General features: G+C 41.5%; 1 protein-coding gene across 5 annotated transcripts in view; it reads right to left on the minus strand.

Annotated features, from left to right (window-relative positions):
• The window catches only part of arid4b (AT-rich interaction domain 4B), a 45,221-nt gene that overhangs the window by 18,861 nt on the left and 2,466 nt on the right, over positions 1-23,894 (minus strand). For all 5 annotated transcript variants that reach the window (XM_080481224.1, XM_080481226.1, XM_080481225.1 and 2 more), the window contains 6 exons: positions 12,309-12,419; positions 6,967-7,032; positions 6,506-6,596; positions 4,418-4,497; positions 3,514-3,605; positions 764-905 (listed from right to left, as the gene is read on the minus strand). In XM_080481224.1, the coding sequence (XP_080337350.1) occupies positions 764-905; positions 3,514-3,605; positions 4,418-4,497; positions 6,506-6,596; positions 6,967-7,032; positions 12,309-12,419 (582 nt within the window). The remainder of the gene's footprint in view (positions 1-763; positions 906-3,513; positions 3,606-4,417; positions 4,498-6,505; positions 6,597-6,966; positions 7,033-12,308; positions 12,420-23,894) is intronic.

Genomic DNA, 23,894 nt, shown 5'->3' on the forward strand with positions numbered 1-23,894 from the left:
GGCACACACACACACACACACACACACACACTGTCCAGCTTTCCATTTATTTAAATAGTCCACTCTCAAGAGGACACCGTTTGTTCGAGCCATGCATCATCTGTTGCATGAGGCATCCACCAGCGTGCTGCTCCACCCCTCTGCCATACGGCCACAGTGTAAACAATGATGGGCCACTGTGTGCTGCACTGCGTTCAGCTGTCACGAGGAGGCAGCATGGAGCTCAGTGCTCAGCAAGCCAAGAACAACAAATTCTGGAGGCGGGGCCCTGCCAACTACACAGTTAAAGGAACAGCTTTCCCCACCCTCTCCCATTCTCCCAGCTCTACTTGTAACACACAAACAAACAAGGCTTGTCACCATTACACTGTGTGCTCACTGAGAGTTAGGAGTGAGTGGGTAGGTGGGTGGGTGGGTGGGTGGGGGGGATATTGGAAAACACTTTCAACTAATGTTTCCCAGCACCGCCACTCACATAAGCAGTTGCAGGGAGATCAAGTCATACAAATCTTATTTTCTTGGAAATAGGAGTTGAGCTGTTCAGCTCTCAGAAAGAGTTCAACCCTCAGAAGCTCAGTGCTCCTGCAAGAAGTTTATTGAGGGTGTCGTAGTAGGTGAATTCTGCAGCAATAACATAATCCTGCCGAGGCTCGGGTTACATCAGCGGGCGTTCAGATGAAATGGCACAATGCTGGGACTGTACAGGAAGACCAGCGGCGGCAGTCCGCCTTTCTAACCCAAGGAAGGGAGAGTGAGAGCTCACCAGGGCGGGATACCACGTAGTCTTCTTCTTGTCCCCGGTGGCAACCCCCTCCACACACACCACCTTGCCAAACAAGTCTTCATTCTGCCGCTGATCACTCTCCTCTTCTTCACTGGAAGATGAAGACACCTCCTCCTCTTGACTGTGGGAGGAAACAGAGTTTCAGCTCAGTGGACATGATGATGTCTATATAATTTATTCAACAAATTACACATATTCACATTACTGCCATTCAGAAACATTTTGGGGGAGTTGTACTTTTGTAAGAATTCATTATTTTCTATTTTAAGAATGTAATTGTACCCATACTTTAATACCTCGCATCATGTACTTCACCTCCTTTCAAAATCATAAATTGACACAGAATACAGCCACAATTTGAATTAATATTCAAAACTTTTGTTATGCATTTTGCAGACAACAAGTGTATTCTTTAAATCAATAAAATTGCTGGTTCAAAGCTACACTTGTTTACAATACAAACTGCCAAAGGTCATTTTTTATATCATTTCACTGTGAGATGCTGTTTTAACTGACATATTTTATCAATTGAATGGAATATCTGCTGTTGACAAAGCAAGTAAATGTGGTTATAAACATATAAATAACACTTTAAATAGATTTTGATGAATTTGCTCGGTGCAACTAATTAGATTGTAATTCCATACAATTTAAGCAAGTAGTTTACAACAATTTTTCTCACTCATTGAACCTCTGTTTGGAATGGATGATATTAGCTTGTGCTAATTATTTTAGTATTCACTGAGAGATTAATCAGGTTAATGAGAAAACAATTATCCAACTAGTAATTCCACCGCTTGTATTAAATGGATGAGCTGTGCCACTGTAAATATCTCCAACAACAAAATATGTTGCTCAATAAGGGAGAGCAGTCGCTGTTCCAAAACTTAATCCGATCTAATGCAGGAAGTGTTGACATTTAAATGAGAAACGTGCTGCCAACTTTGAGCATGTGTGAGCAACACTGTATGAAAAGAGAAAAAGTGAATGGTATTTTGTTAACCAATCATCTTTTTTTTTTTTCCTACTGTTATTCAACTAAAAAAATGTCTCCAGAGGACAAAAGGCCCTCGGTGCTCTTTCTGCTCTTATCATTATGTAGCACAGTGAAACAACGGGCTCGCTCTGCTGATGAGCTCACTCGTCAGGATCAGCGTTTTGACGAGCGCCGCCGATCTGTCATCCTGACGCTCTCGCGGGCAGAAGCTCCGACTGTGGCCAGCAGACATCCAGCCATGTCTCTGAGTGATCATGTAAGCAGCACCAGCAGGCAAACAGATCCTTGTTGTTGTTGGGTTTTTTTTTTTTTTTTTAATGCCTCAGTGGGCCGGCTCAGAGCACAACTCCATGTACATACACACACCCATACACACACGCACAGTCTGGCACGACTCAAGAGCAGTAAATCAGCCACGCTGCCGCTGCTACTACGATGACGACAACAAGCACACAACAACAGCAAAGCTGTGAATCAAAGTCATAAGCGAAGCCTGAAAATTTCTCAATGAAAGACAGACCATCATTCATTTGGAAAATGGTTTTCTCTACGCATGTTGACTCTTAATTGAATACTTTAAACATAGTAATTTGAAGGAATGGCTCAACAACACAAGAAATGGTATTTGTTCTGCAGCAGTTTGTATTGTCTGTGCTCGCGTCCGAAAAGGCAAACGACAACACCAACCAGAAAATGTTTGGTCAAGGTGTGTAATTTCAAAATCGCACATGCATTTCACTTCAGAACATCGACAACACATCAGGTTTTGCAAGTAAGACATGTTGCATGCACAAGAAATATTTGCACATTTGGAATTTCAGTTTCAATGTTGGGGCTGCACAGTGGTGTAGTGGTCAGCGCTCTCGCCTCACGTAGAGAGGGTCCCCAGTTAGAGTTCAGCTTTGGGGCCTTCCTGTGAGGAGTTTGCATGTTCTTCCTGGGTTGTTATAATTCTGCAATTTCCTCTCACAATTCAAAAACGTGCATGTCAGGCACTTTCGTGGTGAATTTGGAGGCACCACGAGTGTGAATGATAATGTTTGTATTATATTGACTGATTCTCCTCCATAAAATACATGATTTGCTTTCCATTAATCGAAAATGTCTTGCACACGATGACTGAGACACTATTAGCGCATAGAAAGACAACAAGTCCAAGGTGCTAATGTACAGCTGGGACCATCCCAAGTCAATATTGCATCAATGTTTGGAGTAATATTGACTTTTCTCTGGGTGCCATTAGCAGAAGGGGTCAGAAAATACAATTATGCAACCATGAGCCCGCCTAATAACACAGAAGAGCTACAGTTATATCCAGCACCTAAAAAAACCAAAAAAAAACATCAGCAGTTCCTATTCCCGGATGAAAACTGTGTCGTCTCTCAGGAGCGGGCACATTGAAGCATTAATCACCCACTGGAACATTTGAGCGAAAAATGAGAAGAAGAAAAAAAAGATAACGTGCAGCAGGACCAACATCATGCCAATGCGCACACAGAGCGGAGTGATGAAGGAGCGACAGGAGATGGTAAGTTCTCCCCTAGCAGGCCTTAGAGGCTCTTCATGAGAGGATGGAGATCAGAGAAAATCTGTCATTTCAACTGCTGCTACAGTGGAGCTTGTTACCGATGACCATACATGAAATCCTTTCTCACCGGCGTCGCAGGCCGGCGATGAATTAAACCAGAGGCGGGTTTTCGCACGTCGGACAAAGATGGAGGATGATACTCACATGGGGTTTGATCGTCGGCCGCGGTTGCCCTTCTTGCCGATGACAGGTGTGCCAAAGTGCTCGGGGTTGGTGAGGGGGAGTCTGTCGAGCGTCTGCGGCGGAGACAAACAACATCAAAGAGCCTCAGTGACAACTTGTCAGACAAATGATTCACCCTGCAGTAGAGCTTGAACTCTGGATCCTCTTCATGGGATTTCATCAGCAGGTACAAAATGGATATATTGAGTAACGCAGGCAAGTTTTATGTTTGGTGCTTCTTTGCAATACGAGTTTACATTCAACAGAAACGTCTAAATTTAGTTTAACCCTTAAAACTCAGCTAGATATTGTTTAATACATCTAAAATCAAAGGGGAAAGTTGTGACAGTGCACATGGCAGTCATTTTCCTAACAGAAGGTTTTTCATCAAGGAGCAAAATGCTGCTTCTCACATGACGATAACTCTTGATGTTTTCGTCATAAAAATGTGTCTGCAATGAGAACCAAACTTCACTTTGAGGCTCCAAGGTTTCTTCTTCTCTTGTTCATATGACAGTAGAGTCCAATCAGAGGCAAAACCTTACATATAATATTTCACACCACCCCATAATGGCAGTGCTGCAAACCTTCTGCAAATCTGTAACATAAACCGTTAAGCATTTTCGTTTGTGCTTATACTCACTATTTACTCACTCATTTGGCATCATTTCGGTAAAATGGTTTCTTACTTACACACGATAATACCGAACAAGCCCAAAAAGGTTTTTATGTTTTAAGTGCTGAATTGAGCACTGCAAAGGATGCGCCACTGCTTGGAGATGGGACTAAAAATAGAATATATAAACACATATGAAATAAGCTTTGTTTTCTCTGGAAAGCTGAGAGACGAGGCTGGTAGAAAACTGCAGGACGGCACGCCACTTGCCTCGCTCTCTGCAAAGTGACGCGCTCCTTTCAGGCAGAGAGAGGAACGCCTCAGGGTCTTCTCGTCGCCGTCGTCAAACACTGCGGAGATGAGAAACAAACGATTAGGCCACTGTATGTAGGACAGGAGTCCGCCGACACTCGCAGACACTTAAGTAGAAACAAACTCCGGTGTCAGTCGCAGAAAAGTCCTCTTGCTTTACGGTATGTTAAAAACAAATTATGTTGGTCTTTTAACACTCAGATATCGTCTCTGACAGGCACTGACAGTCGCTTTCAGCCGGCAGATTCACTGTAACTTCAACAAAATGCTGCAAAACACAGAGAGAACTAAATGGCAAAGCAGAAGAGTCGGAGGATATGAGAGTTTCATTTTATGCATTCTCAGATATCCTGTCTGTCTATCAGCAAATCTCTATAGACACTCTTGCTGGCGTCAAATAGCACTAAATGCAGACATAGGAACTAAAGGCCTCCCATTTACTTTTAACTACTGCGTCGCCTCAAAAAACAAACCCCAATTTATTCATTGCTCAAGTGTGCTTGGAAGCAACAACGAGGGGAAAAGCACTTGAGGTAACTTCAGCCGTGAGTTATGTTTTTGTTTTCCCATCAGTGAACGAAAAAGAATGAAAAATGTGCCAAGTTGAGTGTTTTCGAGACAAGAGAAAACCCCATGGGTGCTCTTAAGTGACGGGCGACTGCTGAGAGACTACTGAGCAGCAGTCTATACGCCGCACACCCTGGATTATTCAACACGGGAACTCTGTGGATCAGAGGCAAGTAATCCTTAACACTTATTAAGTCTATTTTATTATGGTCCCTTTTGTGAATTTGATGCTTTTTCAGGTAATTAGTAGACAGTTTGCGGAGTCGTGGAGTGTTAAACTTAACCACAGATTAATGATGATCCATCATTTAAAATCCTTAGTGATAGGCAGATTAATGAAGAGTAAGTTAGTGCAGGTTAATGCTGCACGCAAGGGTCTAACTCTTTGGTTTGCAATGTAAACACAATGCGTTCGAATACAGACGCATATTAAGTCAAAAAAATATATTTTAAATAGTCCCGGAATGTACAGTGAAACACAGGATAGATGTTTCCATATCAACAAACAATAAGACTGTGTATAAAAGAAACGGAAAGCTATGGCAAGAGATTCAAGGAAGAAATGCTTCAAAATGTGACTGCATTTACCACCACCCCCCCATGGTGAAGGCAGAGCTGCACCATGTTGGGAGAACATACCAAATGTGATCATGGTGTATTTTGATCGCGATGATGTTTAATGTCTTTGTGTTTCTAAATAGTAGTTCTCTCCCTCTTGCCCCAGATTAACACCAGCTGAGAATGGGCCATGTTTTTGGTTTTCCATTACATGCTCATCGATTCAGAAGAGCGGTCGTTGTTGTCTTTGTTCATTTTGGTCAGATTTCTACTTTTAAGATTAAAAAAAAAAAGAAGAAGAAAAAAAAAGAGGGCTGTCCACCAATCAAATGCTTAAATTATTTAATTGCACAAATTCTGTGAATTGAAATTAAACTCATTATTTTCAATTTGCAGTGCATGAAGACACATCGTACACTTATACATGCAATATGTATTATTACAGATCAGAAAAAACTGCGATCCTTCAAAAACCAAGACTGAAAAAATAACCAGTGCTGGAAATTTCATAAATCACGCTCATTACAGTCTACAGAGTGGTTGTCTTTGACTTTACAATCTTGCTGAAGGAATTTTTTCACAAAGAGTTTTATAACATCCTGAGATGAATGAAAACACACACACACACACACACACACACACACACACACACACACACACACACACACACACACACACACACACACACACACACACACACACACACACACACACACACACACACACACACACACACACACACACACACACACACACACACACACACACACACACACACACACACACACACACACACACACACACACACACACACACACACACACACCACCCTGATGATTGCCAGTAAGCACCCACATTGTTATAAAGTAAACACAAGCCTTTGAGAGAAGAGGGAAACCAGATGATTTGTTATTGACTTACCAACAGTATATATGCTGGCGTCGGTGAGCTTATTGATCGTGGCTTCCTGGTAAACGCCGTCCTGATTCTTCACCTCTACGACGGCACCCACCTGGGAGAGCGACACCCTGCTGTTATTCGGCATGTCACATCACTAATTGGCATTATTTTCTAATGATAAATCTAATGATGTGCTCCCAACTAATGAGACGACCATATTGCTACAACAAGGGCCTTAATTGACTGAAATTAAATTGTGGCGCTGATGCTTCACTGCCTGATGTGCTTCTTTTTTTTTCTTTATGCACTGTGGGAGGAGAGGAGGCAGCTACAACTGAATGGGCATTTACAAAAAAACAAAAATGGATTTGAACTGTACACAAAAAGAAGGAGAAAGAGTGAGTTCTACAGACAATTAAATATGATCAAAAACAATACAGTGAAATACGACGATACGTCGGCGTTGGCCGTTCCTGCCTTACCTTCAGAGGTCCTTTGATGTTTTCATCGTGAACCTCGGCTGTGGACAGATCTGGTTTAAAGGTCACCTGTGGAAGTGAGCGAGTTAAAGGGGCATTAGTAATGAGGAAAAAAACAAACATTTCCCCTAAAGACCTGCCCGGGTCTTCACGAAGGTGGCCCATTACTGCTAAACACGCTCCGACTTTCACTGTTATGAAACACCGATGTTCATACTGTGGCTGATCTCTGGCTTCATTCTTCAGTTGGTGACTGCTGCATCTGCTCCTGCTCTGCTGTGAACGTTAGGGCGACACTAAGTGACCAACCCCCTCCCTCTCCGCATCCGCAGCCTCCCCTCAGCGAGCCACAGCAGATAATAATCTGATCACGCTGGGGTAATCTGGCATCTGCATGGCAACCTGGTATTACTGCCTCAGAGAGAGGGCCCCACAGAGAGTGCACACACCCAGAGCTATTTGCTGTGACACATTTTTTTTTCACGGAGCGAGTGTGAGAAGATCCGGAGCCGCCATAAGCAAAGAATCTTTATCTCTTTTCTTTTGTTCCTTCGGGAAATTAAAGTTACATTTTGTGAGCATGTGCAGGTAACACAGTGACATAATTACAACCTCATTCACTTTTATCAAATGTAGTTCTGTAGAGAATCAGCCGACAGCTGACTGAGCAGGGAAACAGAACGGGAACCACAGTGCTCGTCCGTCACCGTTAACTGTAAACATATTAAGGCTGCACTATATCACACCGCAAGATGAACATTTGTAATATACATATCAGAATACGTGGAATGATCTGCAATAAATTATAGGTATCTTTTCCATTCACTATGCTTTGCAAGTCAACATATATGACAAATCAAATAGAGCCCCGTCGCCTTAGATCGTCGTGACCATTTCTCTTCATTATTTCAACAAAACATCAAAAATGGCGGCGATGGGCCAGAAGTCAGAAGCGCAAAAACCACAAAGATCAAGAAAATGGACTTAAAACAGCAAAGTAAACAACTGCTCTGCTTCTGAAACACTGGTAAAGGGGATCTTGGTGTTTCCTAAAAGAAAAAGAAAATTAATAAGACCAAAGAAGAGAAAAGGCTCTGCTATTTAGAGGTGTACAACCCAAACCACATAAACTGCACTACTTGACGTTACAGCATGCTTTGATTAATATAGCGCAGCATAACTTGTCGACTGTTGATACGATATCTAAAGAATTTAATTAAAAGTAGAAAGCAAAGAAATGAAGCTTTGGCACAGTGTCGTCGCCGTTAGCACCTGACAGTCTGAGCTGGTCCTGGGGTCAGCTCTGCAGGGAGTTCGCATGTTCTCCCTGAGTCACCCACAACCTTGACGGGTGGAAGGACTAATCGTTACAGAGTCCCCAAGGATCTCCGTTGTAGAAAAACCCACACAAGATCCAGCATGAGCTTCTAAATACCGCCAAAAACACACAGTGATACTGGAGAACTGCCAGATAGTGAAAGTTGAAGTTATGTTGGAATGAAGTAGCTGAGGTCCTCACTCGCTGCAAATCTTTTGACAATTCTCGAGCCATAAAATCGAAATAAGCCCAGTCAAGTCATATGTGGGTTAAGCACCAAATCCCTGAAAACGAGCCTGCGCGTAATGAACTCTCACAAACTTTCTCTCGAGCTGGTTTCAAAACATAGATCGGTGAAAGCCAACAATCAAAAGGGAGGCAGATTCAAGACAGTGGATGAAAGAAGCACAGACAGTAAGACGCTGTGAATCGTCAGGTAATGAAGCGGGAGGGAAGAGAAAGAAATAAAACGACTTCCTGAGGCAGCATCTCATCCGTTAGCTTCTGCCCGGTGGAATAAGGGAAAGCCTTTCTTCACAGAGAAAAGCAGCAGGCGCAGAGGGAGGGTGACTCTCTCCGTCCAAAACCTCAGTTAGAGAGCATCAATAACACACCGCCATCCTGACAACCCTAACAGGAAGCTCGCTCTCTGCTGAAGTCCGTAACTGCACACACACACACACACACACACACAGCGCAGCCACTTAGAGAAAACAAATATTGGAAGAAGATATGAAATCAAATTTCTGATAAAAACCAAGCCTCAGTCCAGCAAATTTATGTTGAACAAGTTTATTGAACCTTCGCAGTGCTTTTTCCCCCCCTGTAAAAAGCTGCAAGAGATCGCAGGGAAGTTTCGCTACACAGCATTCACAGCAGTTTTCATAATTCAAAGTGTGGGGTCGTTACGTTTTCTGTCTACCCAGAACGGCTACGTGAGGTAAACACCGATCTTGATTTATCCTAGTAAGTTTGACTGCAGAGATATTGTGTGTTTTTCTGGCTGCAAAGAGACAAAGACACTGCAGTTGTTTCACTTGTTTTTCCTCTGCATTTACTGCTGCTTTTGCCTCACATCAACAAAAACCTTCCAGTGTTATGATTTCACTTGCTGTTTACCTCATTAACATTTCATTGGGTGCCGTGGTGAAGGGGTATCAGTTGAAAATTAGTCAGTTGCCACTGGCACCTTTTTAATGTGCCCAGTTCTTGTGAAGAGCAGGATAAGCTCCATAAGAACCTTTTTTTTTTTTTTTAATCTCAGATCCTACAATGAAAGTGTCTGGAAATCTGTTTCTTATAACCTCTCTACACATGTCTCATTAAACTTCTGCATCCACTGGAAGCCATTTGTCTGATTTACAAAACATGACAGAGAAGATTAAATTATGTTTTCAGGTGAAGATGCTAAGGTTTTGACTGTTGGCTACATTGGAAGCCGTTTTGAGAGTCCATTGTTTTTTTTTTTTTGTTTTGTTTTTTTAAAAGCGCCCGTCATCATCTTCACTTTTCTGAAACCTAGAGCACAGTGCATGTGCACTACTGTCATGGTAAACAGTTCTTTTGCACGTGTGTGAGTAGATCAACAATAACAATGACAGATCCAACAGTACTGCATGTGCAGCCCACTCGCAGTGTTAGGTCGGGGGATGCATGTTTGATATAATTGCTTGAATGGTTTAATACAAAAGTTTTCGTTCAGAATTCTTTGAATATGTGTGAATTAAATAAATGTGGTGGTCTGATAGGTTCATGTGAAACTGCTGCCTCCGTCCCTGCTGCTGCTTCTTTAGGACCCTCATGTTATTTACATGATCCAAAGCACAAACTAAATAACTGATTTCCATTAATAAACAGTCAGTTGTAAAAGTAGAATTTGTAATTTTGAAGATAATGACTTTTTTTCTGCTCTTTCATGTGTGTTTTTACAGCATCTAGGCCAAATGAAGAGGGGGGGAAAAAAGCCCCACTGTTTCATGCACAAACTACAGTAGAGCGTTTTGGTGTAATTTATTGTGGTGTGACGCTATACCAGAGGCATTCAGATGTTTAACAACGGACTGTGCCAGTTTGAGAATGATCAGGGCTCACAAAAGCCACAGATATAAAGGAGCGTCAAAGGGAAGAAAAAAAAAAGGCTGAAATTGCAGAATATGCATTTCAGCTTGTATCTTAAATCTTCTAAAAGAGGTGCAGTGGAGCAGTTACAGCTCAATTTACAACAGAAATCCATCAAAAAAACTATTTCAAAAATATTCTGTAATTTGTTCATTGATATTTAATCCTTGCTTTTGTTTTATTTATTCACTGCCAGATAAAACTGTTTTGTTCAGACTATAAAAGACAGATTTCATAATAAATCAAATTTCATAGGGCTCTGTTACACTCGTAACATTTTGTAACTGATCTGGTGTCACCGCAACAAACAACTTCACTAATAAACCAGCATGTCAGTTCAGAGATAAATGAAATGAGTCACATTCAAATGAATAATCATTTCATAAAGCTGATTATTCTGAGCCAACACAGGAAAAAAAAAGGAAGATGGAGTGGAGGTGTTCTCAGTGTGATGAAGAATGAAATTACCTCCACAAGTGCTTTGATAATGCAGCGAGATAATGCATCCAAACTCACTGCACTTCAATGTCTAAATCAGAACATCTTGAATAAACTCAAGAGGTTTAATAAATATTGACAATATGTGAATGAGTGGACAAAGTCCTGCGGTGTGTGTAAAAATCCACTTAAACTGCTGAACAGATTTGATCGGTGTTGCGGCACTCATTTTCGGACGGGGTTCTCGTTACCGCGTGGCAGGGTTAGTCCCGACTGATCATATGTGTGCTGGATCTCCCACAGTGAGTGATTCTGACATGGTGCTAATTGATTTCTTACAGGTCCTCTTTTCAGATCATAATCATAAATAAGAATGTCACACCGAGGCATGAGAGTCACTAAAAGATACTGCTGCCATATGCCGACAGCCGACGACAAGCAGACAGAGATTAATGAAGCAAAGAGCTAAAGAGGAATTCATTATAGTTGAATATTCAGACTCTCAACAACCACCGAATAATTGCTATGTTTCAACATTTGTGTAACAGAGCTCACATCACAGCTACCCCCCCCCCCCCCCCCCCCAAAAAACTCAACAAACCCTGCACTCAGCCAATTAGCATGCTAATTCATTTATGAGCTGTGGCTGTCCTATTAGCGTCACTTCAGCCCACGTTACTAAAACTAAGAACATCTTAGGATCGACTTTGTCAGGTTGTTTGTCCACGTCTATAATCTAAAAAGCGCCTGCCATTTGATGGCTTCAGGTGTCGCGTCAGGAGGGCAGAACGTTGCTTCTCCTTTGTCTCTACAGGGAGAAACTACAGTGCAGTGACACAGAGAAACAGCCAGCATCCAATCTTTGTTCCTCCCACACACTCCGGCACAACGAGAGACGAGCGATCTGTCTCTATTGTATTATCCAGATGCTCTGATCCCACTGGGAAATGAGATATTGTACTTTGTGTATTGCGCACCGCCTTCATCGGCGAAGCGTGAAGCCAAGCCAGCGGCTGCACCTCCTTCCAGTCGCCATGTGGACGGCGAGGGTACCTGGTGGGCTTGACCAGACGGCACCTGCCACAGCTGGGTCTCCGAGAGGAGCTTCCACCCATACGAGCGGGCGCAGCAGTGAAAATCTAAACCAGGTGGTAGAGCTCCAGTGAGTGGGCAACACAGATTAGGATTCAAGAAGAATTGTGTTCTTGTCATCTCCAGCTCCGATCGCTCCAACGACCCGGTCTCTCAAGGAATTTTTTTGAAACAGCATCTCCTAAATGCTGCCCTCTCCACACCAATAGCTCTGGATGCACAATAAAGCTGTTGTCTGTGATCTTGATTGCAGGACCCTTCACACAAAGACAAGGGCCCCCTGGCCCTGATGCAGTCCATTTCACACACACGCAGACACTGCACAGAAAGACCATTCATTTTTAATTGTGGATCACGAGCACTTTGAAAAATGACTTACCTTGGCCTTGACTAGCCTCTTGGCAGTCTTAATCTTGGCTTCGCAGAAAGCCCCTCGGTACTTGGCGCTCACATCCGTCCCTACGGTCAGGTAGGGGGGCTCCTCCAGAGTCTGAGGAAATAATGGAAAAAACAAAAAACTGAGTTCAAAGCCTTTTGTTATATACACATATATATATAGCTCAGCGTCACAGGTGCATTCTCTCAGCTGAGGCAGGACGACACGCACACAAGCAGAACACGGTCTACGCCAGTGACGCGAAAGCCCACCCGGCTCAGTGATTTATCCACAGAAAACACATACCATCTGCTCTGGGTATTGGAAAACAAGTCTCCGAGGGAGCAAACAAAAAGGCCACTTCACTAGAGCTTTGATGACTACAAAAACGACGCTATCTGAAACACACAGCACCATCTTGTGTCATCATTGGATGTTTAACAACCCCTCCCGTCCCACTTTCCCCTCCAGAACAGATTTGCAGAGGGGCATGTGCGCAGGGAAAACAGACCTTGTGTGTGTGTAGGTTTTGGGGGCAGATGACGACGCTTGCGGTCCAAGTAGTGTGGAGATGAATTAACCGAGGGGGTTTCACTAAGGCCTTTGAGCAAAGGCCTAACGTAACAGCAGTATATTTTAGAATAAGTACCAAAGTGGGCCACACGTCCGTTCTTTGCTTTGGGAAGTAATCTCTCCTCCGATTTGCACAGTTAAAAAAACACCTCTATGTGCAGTACAATGAAGAAGACCAACACATCAGCTTTTATGAATGAATGACGGTTATAAGCAACTAGTAGATCCAACACATTTGAAACTTTTTCTCTTTCCGGATTAAAAGCAGACCACTTGAAAGGTTTGGAAACGAACACAACTTTTCCCATTTTTCTTTCACTTTCAATAGATTAAGATCAAACACAAACTGTGGCGACTGCTCGTGACAGTTGTACGTTGTTCCCACGAGCCAGGCAAAGACTGCACCGCTTGCTCCCCCGGCTAAAAAAACCACACCAGCATTAAACAGTCCTTGAGGCAATGAAGAGGAACTAATCACCGACACCAGCTGCTGTAGGCCTGTGTGGCACATATTTGTGTCATGACTGAGACGCGTTCGGAGCGGCTCAAGCACACGGCTGAAAACTATTTGCAGGTTCCCTTGTTTCTAATCGTGCCGACACTGATCCTATCGAGGTGTTCCATCCCTCCAATGAACTTTCCAAAACTCAATCTGATCTATGGTTCTTGTAACCTTTTTGTGCGCCGGAGTACACCGCCTGACACGAAGGACCTCCTGGCTGCTGCCACGTAAACGCGATAATGTTTGAACTTTTTCCTGACACGTGAGCGAACTCTGCAGCGGCATGAAGAAGATCACTTTGATACAAAAACACTGGCTCAATATTACGTTTCAATGCGAACAATTATGTCAAACAGAGAAGAGCAGATGCGGAAATTCTGCCCCAAAAAACTAAAAAAGAGAACTTCATGAGTCTCATTGTTATCAATGTTATCTCTGTATTGTTAAAATGTGCCAGGGAAGTTCAAAAAGTGGTAACATAAATAGTCGAATCATTTGAAAAAGCCATTGAATCTTTGTTTTTAACTATTTGGAACTAAGAATAGTATTTATTTTTCTCTTCGACACTGGTGTGCATTCCCTCTTAATGCATGCTATATTTATTATAGGTTCCATCTTGTCTCATGAAGATTAGTAAATAAGTGGAAGGCGGTGAGTCATAAATACTAAGTCTTAAATCTTAGGAAAGATTGTGGAGACAACACGATGAGCATGGTTATATGTTGTGACCATTTTTATCTTTGGAAGCTTATAAGGCAAGGAACATTCCTGGAAAAGAAACAGTGGAGATCTCCATTTCACATTCTCTCACAAACACCCATCAGTACCAATTTTTGTATCAAGCAAAGGACTTCATGTTTTCATTTTGGAAAATCTAAGTTCCTCCTTTACCCACTAGGTGGCAATTATGGGGACTAGTCTAGTCATTTCAGCCATAAAAGAAGTCAATAAAACAGAAAGGTAAGTATTAACCCCAGCTACAAGAGAATGTAATGAAGTAAGGGAATAAATCAAACGGTCAATTATAGGATTCTTTACACACTTGACCTGCCAAAAGTAATATTTAGAAGTTTTTCTATTTTTTGAGTCAGGACAAGCTCTTTTCCAAAGTTTTTTAAGCTACCAATTAAAAGAAATGTTGGTTAAAAAAAAAAAAAAGTGTCCTAACTCTGACCGCTTGGCAGAAAGGTAGAGCTGCTTTGGTGGCAGTTTATTTTCAGCTTGGTCTGCCACCCAGGTAATAATATCCAAATCTCTAATGGCAATCTTCTAAACGTCAAAATGCATTAAAATTCAGTTTGTGCACATAAAAGAACATTAAATGTCCAGCGTGCAGTGCTCCCCATTGTTTTCACTTTGCAAAAAACACCCCACATACTGCGTCTGCATTTCATACCCAACGGGAAACTGTTCAACATTTTCTAATAGTTTAGTGTTTGTTTCATACAGCAGCCGACAATGAAATAAAGCTATCATAGAGATGGTATTTAAACAACTACAAGCTTTGTTTTTTTTTTATCTTTACTGATTTTAATAGGCCTGCATTAGAAGTGGGAAGGTTTTAACTTGACTTCATAACCCTAAAAAGAGGAAAAAGTCACTCAAGTTGATGAACTGGATCTGTACCATGATGAAAAAAACTACTGTACTTTTCTTTTTAACAGATGAAATATTCCATTTCTTCGCTCCCCTCCTGTGTCGTATCTCCCACTACTTTATCAGCCAGATTGAAACAAGTGGCAATTCTGGCACAAGCTCAGACGATAAAACCACAAAATCCAATCTGATAGGATTTAATTGTGAGACATTAACAGAGGTAGAGATCATTTTGAGACCCAATCTGGTGATGGTGGTGCTGAATCACATGCCGTTCTACACTAAACCGCCGTCTGTATGATCACGCTGGACAGACCGATGCTGAGCTTGATATCAAAGCAGATACAGTAGAGAAACCTAAGAATAAGAATGGTGGTCGATCGAGTTCATTATTGTGTGAAAAGAGAAGGATTTGCAAGGAAGCTCTGCTGAAAAGGATTGCTATTGCAACAACACATCATCAGTGGGGTAAAACTAACCTGTCTCACGACGGTCTAATCCCAGCTCACGTTCCCTATAAGTGGGTGAACAATCCAACGCTTGGTGAATTCTGCTTCGTAATAATAGAAAGACCTGACATTGAAGGATCAAATAGCGGCGTCGCTATCAACGCTTGGCCGCCACAAGCCACTTATCCCTGTGGTAACTTTTCTCCAATCGTTTTGGTTTTTCCAAATTAAATCTTGTATGGAAAAAAATAATAATAATATAAAAAAGAAAACACACTCAAACTTGCAACAATCTGACCAGAATTTGGTGCTTCATTACACTCGCCTCTGGAATTCAGGAGAAAAGTCCAGTGTAGTTTCCAGCTTCTCCACCTCTCTGATAAACGCCTGATTAGTTCTTGGTGCAGTCTAAGCAACAGTTGCCCTAGCCAGCGCCGGGTTTACATGATCCATTTCCACCAGCCCACCCAACTCTGTCAGTCACTGCAACACAAAGCATGCCTATTGTTCTCACTCCTCTTTTATACCGATACTTGTCTCATTGTCACTGCTCCTGTCCTCAATGGGTTCTTTTTCTTGTTTTTTTTTTAAAAATAAAACAAAAGTCACACACGCAGTAGTCAGACGGGGCAGCTTGGGTTATCTTGACAGGTGTGGCAGCCGGCCGTCCGCGGCCTAACAAGGCGGCACGGGTAATAACGTGAGGGCTGAATCCCATTTGTCATGCTCACATTCCTGCACACATAGAAGGGAGTTCGTTGTTGCCACTGCTAATTCCCCGCCTGCCAGCATCGAGCTACCACTATGAAAGTAAAATTCCTTTCCCGGGTCCAGATTGCTCTTTAGCCTACAGCCGTCTGGAGCAAAACAGACTACTTCTTGTTGTTATTGCTTTTTCCAGCGCTTGAATGACAGACAATATTTACCCCCACTCAGAAGAACGACTAATCAAGACTACAAAGCTCAGGGAGCCGGAGGTCTTGTGCCTCGGGGACATGCCGCATCCTCCTTCCAACTCAAAATAACCCAACACGCGCTGCTTGCACCTAATACTCCGTTCCAGAGCCGTTTATTAAATGGCTCAAACATCAATTCAGCTACTGCGTGTAAAACTAACGCAACGATAGCGGCAGTAGACGTACAATCAAGACCCGCTCTTTGGCTACTTGCCGAATGCTACTGATGTGGAAAACACTCTCCAGGCACATGTGCTTGATTAAACACATACAAATGTGACTTGGCATGGGCCAACAAAGCGCACCTGCGGCTGGCATGGAAAAAGAAGAGAAAAGAGGGACCTTGACTCTTTGAAAAATTGTAATGAGTGTTTCTTGAACACATCACATCAGAGAGAAAATGAAGACGCTCTTGTCATAATTATAAAGGATGATTTATCCAAGCACAGTTATCAGGTCATAAATTCACGAGCATTCATGCTATAAAAGCCTTTTGGGTGATGGATTGGGTTATACGGCATCAGTGTCATGAGCCATAAAGTGCTTCATTCCTGGATGTTGAATCTGACACAGTTTAAAGCGAGGAGGAGCTCGACTACAGGTGTCATATAGACATGTGACCCCCCCCGGGTCACTTTTCTATTTAGAATTGTGACCCGCAATAGAATTTTGACTCCTAATATGAAACTTTGCCTTTTGCTAATAAGAATTTTCTAATGTAGATATTTAATATAAATATTACTTGTTACATGTCATAAGCCACTGCTTTTGTGTGTTATTTAATCTTTACTTTCATATATACGATTTCAAAATAAGGCACTACTAAATTCCATCACATGCACAGAAATGACGTTTACAACTCTGTGTATATAAAATAGAAATATGAACTTTTTTTTAATTAATTCCTAAAAATCTAATTTCCAGACGTAACAATGCTAAAGGTGATTTACTTAGATTACACATGTGAGAGGTACATTTTTCTTACTTTTATGCATGTAGAATTGTTATAACCAAATAAGAGACATAGGTCACTTTTACATACTACAGAATATTGACCCAAGCTTATTCTAATGTTATATCATCTATTTTCTTAGTATGCGTGTAAGGTGTTGAGACATAGGTCACTTTTACATGACTTAATGGGAGTGGGTCACTTTTCCCATGGGGCGGGTCAGAATTAAAAGTGACATGCGGGTCACTTTTCCATGGGAGTCACTTTTCTATCTGACACCGGTGATCCAAAACTTACTTTGCGTTCAAACCAGGCGACGCCGCAGCATTAAGTCAGAACGTTGATATAAATCAAACTTCACCAAAACACAACAGACCAGAGAAACACAGGCAGTGGCAGAATGAGATCGGTTTCTGCTCAATACAGACTCCCGGGTCATGAAAAATTTAACAGCAGAGTCCATGGATGAAAATAAGCTGCTGCTACTTATGGAGCATTTCTTAGACATTTCTGAATGACTACAGCAGTTCCGTTCTACAACTCAGTAAAACGAAGCTTCCTGGCAGCTCTCAGAAGGTTAAAGCTGCAACACTGATGGCAGCGGTGGGATGATGATATGTGTGGGCTCACTTTACATCAGACATTAAGAGAGGGACTCCTGCAAGCCTGTGGGGACTGCCGAACAGACAGACACAAGATGCTTCCCGGGGATACATGGAGATTCTCAAACACATTAAGGCATAGCGCATATGGCGGGGTTTCCTCGTCTGGATCGGAGCACAAGAAAAACTAACGATTCCATTTCAGTCTGGTTCGTTTTGCTTTTGACCTGAAACTGTAAATCTCAACAAAAGGGTGTTTAATGGCATATATCTAGGGAACCAACTTGATCAACAATGCCATGTGCATGCTAAATGTCAATCTGGATTGTTATGTCTCCGCCAAGAGCTTCTAAAATGTCTACAAAAAGTCAAAAAGGCAGCAGGGATTTCTCTGATGTGCACACCAATATCTGCAGGAAGGGAATTATGGCACCAGCACTTGTCACATCCTGTGTTCGTTTCGTTTGGATTTCTTCGCTCTGCGCTGCGTTCATACTTTAATTGATTCAAACCAACCAGTTGGTTTGGAAATGAGCCAGACCTGGCTTTATGTCTTGGTTTGCATGTCAGCTGTGCACCAGTTGAGTTATGCATTCTTCAGCGAACCGGACCGACAGCACGGGCTGAATAAGGGTTTTAATCAAACCAAACCTGTTGAGTCTGAACACACCCTAATATACATTTGCTCCAGTCTCTTCAAACATTCACTTTGGCTTTCATTCAAGAGGATCGTTTCAGTTTCTAAGAGTGCAAAAAAAAAGAAAAGATTTCTTCGCTGCATGCTGAACTCTAACCTCAGATTTTGTACAGTCAGCCAACAAACAGTGTAGTCATGTGTCTGAACATGTTCATTGATGAATTATGTATATAAGCTCAGCTTTGTTGACGGCCTCTGACTGCTCACATTATACTCACATCAAGCCTTTTAAACCCTATTTGCTGGACGGACTCAAATCAGAATGACCCATCATTCCCTCAGAAGCCCTTTGGGACTTTTATTCCGATATCTGCTATATTCACATATATTTCAGAGTTGAGTCAGAGGCTTTTTACAACATTACACATATCAGGACTTCAGCTGATTGGTTCTCCGGGCACATGGATGCTGCTCTGATGTGATTTACATGATGCCACGATGTAATCTAATATGAATCAAGTTGGAGCAACTATTGAGTCTGTTGTTTTGCACTCTCCAAAACAATGAAACACAAACAAGGGTCAATGAAACTGTAAGCACTAAAAGAAACTCAGTTAACTCTGTGATATAAAGAGGGGTAAACACACTTGCGTGGTGTGAACGTTAGAGTAAAATGCCTGAAAATGGTAAATGGGTTTTGCTTGTGCAGCACAATTTAACTACATCAGCAGTATCATCTCTTTACATGAACGGTCATTATTAGATAATGTAAGATAATAAGTTCTTTCAGGTTGTAAAAACAAAGACAGTTAATCGTGGCTTTAATCTTAACATTTCTCTGCTGTTGTGGCGGACAAGCTTTGGCCTTAGTATATTTCTCATAACCAGAACTAAGACCAGGGATACTCAACCTTCATAACCTCAGGGCCACATCAAGGCAAATGCAGCTGAACTGTGGCCACATAAAAAGATTCAAAATGAATGACAGTAACTAACTTGTCCCTTTCATTCACTTTATTTTCACAGCACATAGTCCAGTTGCAAGAGTAATAACTGACAATATCATGGCTTTCTGTTTATTACATACTAAATAAATTAGCTATTTTTTTCTATGTAAATAAAAAGTAACTTTCATATAACATTTAACAACAACCAAAAAAAACTTATTTTATCTGTATTAAGCCATCAAGACGTACACAACATGACTAAAACAATCACATATCTAGTAGTAGCTTCATAACTAATTGACTTCCGCAGTATGAACTTCCAAAGACAACAGATTCACCAGCGTGTCACATATTTCCAACATGAACTTCTCATTCTCAAAAAAACACAATAAGCCAAAAAGTGGATATAAAGCATGGCGTGAAGGTTCAGTTAATCTTGATAATTACACATGACTAACACTGTTGTGCAGTCCAACTCACACAATAGAGGTATCTATTCCAGAACAAAACCAAAAGTCAACATAAAACATTTTGATTTCAGAAATAATCCCAAACAAATGTTTCGTAAAAGCCAATAGCTATAATGCAGCTCCTAAACCAGGAAAACACAGTCAATTTGCCTTATCCTGATCTTGTGATATTCAAAACCTAAGATGATGTCCAGCATCATCACAACACAATAAGCAAATGTGAAGTCTTAGAATTGAATGGCTTGTGTGACGATAAAACACAAACCGCTGTTACAGAGCTGTTAGTTTTGCGTACGCTTTTCATCCAGACTATGCATCTCTGCATGTGAGCTGGTTTGTGCTCAAATAAGTGAAACAGGAAAAAAAACAAACACAACAGTTGAATCAAGACCACCAAGAACAAATCATCTACATTCATTTAGAGCCTAATACACTATTAATGTTTCAATTAGTGTACAAAACTGCACCTTTCAAGGCAGAACATTCTGGAGCAACGCAGCATGACAGAAATATTATAAACAACAGTTTTTGACCCATTACATTGTGATTTAATGAATAGGCTCGTAGGCTGAACAAAGAAACAGGCAAGTGGCATGCAGGAAAGAATTAAGCTCCCTCCCAGCCCGGCTCACACGTACAATAATCCTACTGTGAATCACCTCTTTGTCCAAACCAGAGTCACAACAGTTTCAGAGACTGGTGCTTCAGCAGGAGTTGCCTTGGCAATGCCATGGCAGCTTTAAACAAGACACACACAAAAATTATCTCAACCTTTCTTTACACATCTTTTCACAAGCACTGAGGGAAGGCAACTAATCTTCTTACTGACTGATCAATTTTTCTATTGAATTATAGAGCTGGAAATGCTTCTATAGTCATCTCTAAAAATGTAAGCAATGTCACATCAATTTTCAATCGCTTTACTTTTATAAACCAAAGAAAAACAAAAAACTATTAGCGTGTTTTCAACGGTAGCAGCATCTAGGAATACATGTGCCCCGGACACATTGAGCGGTAGGAGATATGCAGAACACACACAGCTGACTATCACCAGGACAAACGTCTCTAAATATGGGAAGCACTCCGCTGAATGTGCTTCACTCGCACAACAGAGCAATTGTCTTATATGAGCAGCCTGGAAACACACTGATTTGACAAGAGAGCAACTGTGGTCAGCTACACAGTCATAGGACAGTTACTACTACTACTACTACTACTACTACATCATTTCAAAAGGCACCAATTTCAAAACTAGTAACTTCTCATCCAAGCCACACGTCTCCAATGCATCGCCCATAATCTGCTTAATAGAGTAAGAGTTTTAAGATAGACCATTTAAAAAAATAAATAAATAAATAGAAAGCTTCCCTATCATTTTGTTTTCATAGGCTAAAAAAATACACCAGCTTATTATTCAGAGGTGCAAACATTTGGAACTCTTTATTAAACTTTTGGATGTTGTGTGAAGTGAAGCTCTGGACTTATTGAAAGCAACACTCCTAGCTTATAGCTGCCCATGCAGACTACACTAGTATGTTAGTGATGAATGAGTGGAGGCATGGATGTCAAGACTGTGAGAATTTGATTTATCTCATTGCTTCTTCATGAGTAAGGAAATTAACACATTCAAGCAAAGGTAATTGCAGTGTTATTAACAGAATTGAAACAAATGCAATAGGTTGCTGGTTCTTTTAGTGGCAGATCTATGGCTTAGAGCAGTTGATCGAGCACTCGGATTAAAACAGAGTGCGCAGCATATGAAGGGAAGCTGCAGACCATAAGCCTAAGTGACATTGAATGCTCGTGAACATAATGAAAAGTTGTCCTAGTTACAGAGCAATTTACAGTTTGGGCATCAAGCAGATGCTCCTACACAGAGCTGTAAAATAAGTGGGTCCTCCTCCAGCATTGTGAGAGCCAGGGAACTCGAGGCACGGCGAACACAGCAAATGTGCTAAGACGTGAAACTGAAACTGCCAACATGAAAACATCGCTCCTTTAACAACTTCTGTGGAAATGCAATTGAAAGCAAAATAATTGTCTAATAGAAAGAAGTGTGATGCAACCACATACACCAGGTGGTCACAAGCACAAACACCAAAATGTTCAGTTGAAGCCGTGTGTGAAGATTTATAGATTTATATTCTGCTTCACAATGAGAAAATCCCATGTTTGACTCCCAGTGAGGTACTTTCTGTAAGCAGTTTGCATGTTCACCCTGTACTTCGGTAGATAGATTTTCTCCGGCAGTTTAAACAAAAAACTATCCACACACGTACACAAACACACACATCTGACGCTGATGGGTGACTCTAAATTGCCCGAAGATGTGAATGTGCAACCTGTTCAGGGTGCAACCTGCCTTCGTCCATAGTCAACTGAGATCGGCTCCACAGCCCCGACATCTTGAATTGAATAAAGTAAGATGGACGGATGACGATGATGATGATGATTTTCTTGCTGATCTATTCATACAACTGGATTGATGCTTTTAATGTCAATAACTTCCATAGAAAGTTCTTATGGCACGCTACCCTTATAGACTAAGCTATTACTTTAACCACAACACGGTTTGTGTATTACAAAGTAATAACAGAAATAAAATCGCAATGTCGATGCAAAAACCTTGTGATGTTACCAACTTCTCTGAGCTCTGAAGCATCCTGTTTTCTCAGCGGGAGGCTTCCAGTGTGACAGCATTCACATGCATTTTTCAGCTCCCTCAAACTTCCCAGTTACTCGTGAACACAACATTATTGCACTCAAGTGTATTTCTAGTCATCACAACTCCACTCCCTTCCTGTGACATAAACAAGTCATTATATAACCATAAACCATCCTGCAGTTCAAGTAAGCATCACTACAATGCCAAAGAGTGATGCATGTTAACAGAGAAGATTCTGAAGTAAACAAAGTGCTAATTATTTCAATATCACAGTGAAGTTTTTGCATTATCTCACACGGAGGCATCTATTTTCACACCCGACGATGCTTTGGGTTGTAATGTAATTGGGTACTTTGCTGGGTTGTTGACATGTCCATTAGGGAGTGGTGGTATAGTCTGATTAACCACAATAAACATAACACCATTAGCAGCAAAGTGACAAGAGTACAAATCACTACCAGAGCTGCTCTCAATGTTAACGCTCCAGAAACAAAGTTCACCAGGGTGCTCATACCGCCTGTTTGCCTCATTTTGCCCCACGAATATGACATGCTGCGGTATACCATTAATAGCATTACAAATGGACTTGATAAAACACTGCCTGTCCTCAAGCTCCTGCATGTGATAACATTTTGATTAAAAATGAAAACAGTCTACAGGTTACGACCCTGCTTATGGCTCACATGGCAACAAATGACAAGCTCAAACACAGAAGCCTGAAGGCACCGCGGCAACAGTCACAACTGTGATCCAGAGACATTCTGAGAAAAGATTAAACAGCTCACATCACAGCATCTTTCTCAAACAATGACAGCTGTGGGAGCCGCAAATTGAATGAGGCCAGAGGAGGAAAAGAAAACAATGACAGAGTTTCTGAATATTTCATAAATTCCACTGCTCATTCATTCCGTTATTCATATATGCGCCACACCTTTGGTTTGAATATAGATCCTACATCACGGCATACCTGTGAACGCTCCCAGTTTATAATTCAATCACACTGCAGAACAAAGCATAGCGTCACAATCACACAAGCCAATTTGTGTTTTGGGGAAAACAGCTGAAGCCACAAGAAACTCAATATCATGCATATCAAACAAATGTATTACTTTGGCCTCAGTCCATGACACATGTGTTTGAGCGAGACCAAAATATAGACTGGTTAAGGTTGCCTGAAGCCCTATTTTCAGAAACAAAGAGATAAGTTACATTTTCAGCTATGATATGTTTAGTTGGGGCT

The sequence above is a fragment of the Lipophrys pholis genome (genome assembly GCF_963383615.2).
Source record: "Lipophrys pholis genome assembly, chromosome: 15".
NCBI lineage: Eukaryota > Metazoa > Chordata > Actinopteri > Blenniiformes > Blenniidae > Lipophrys > Lipophrys pholis.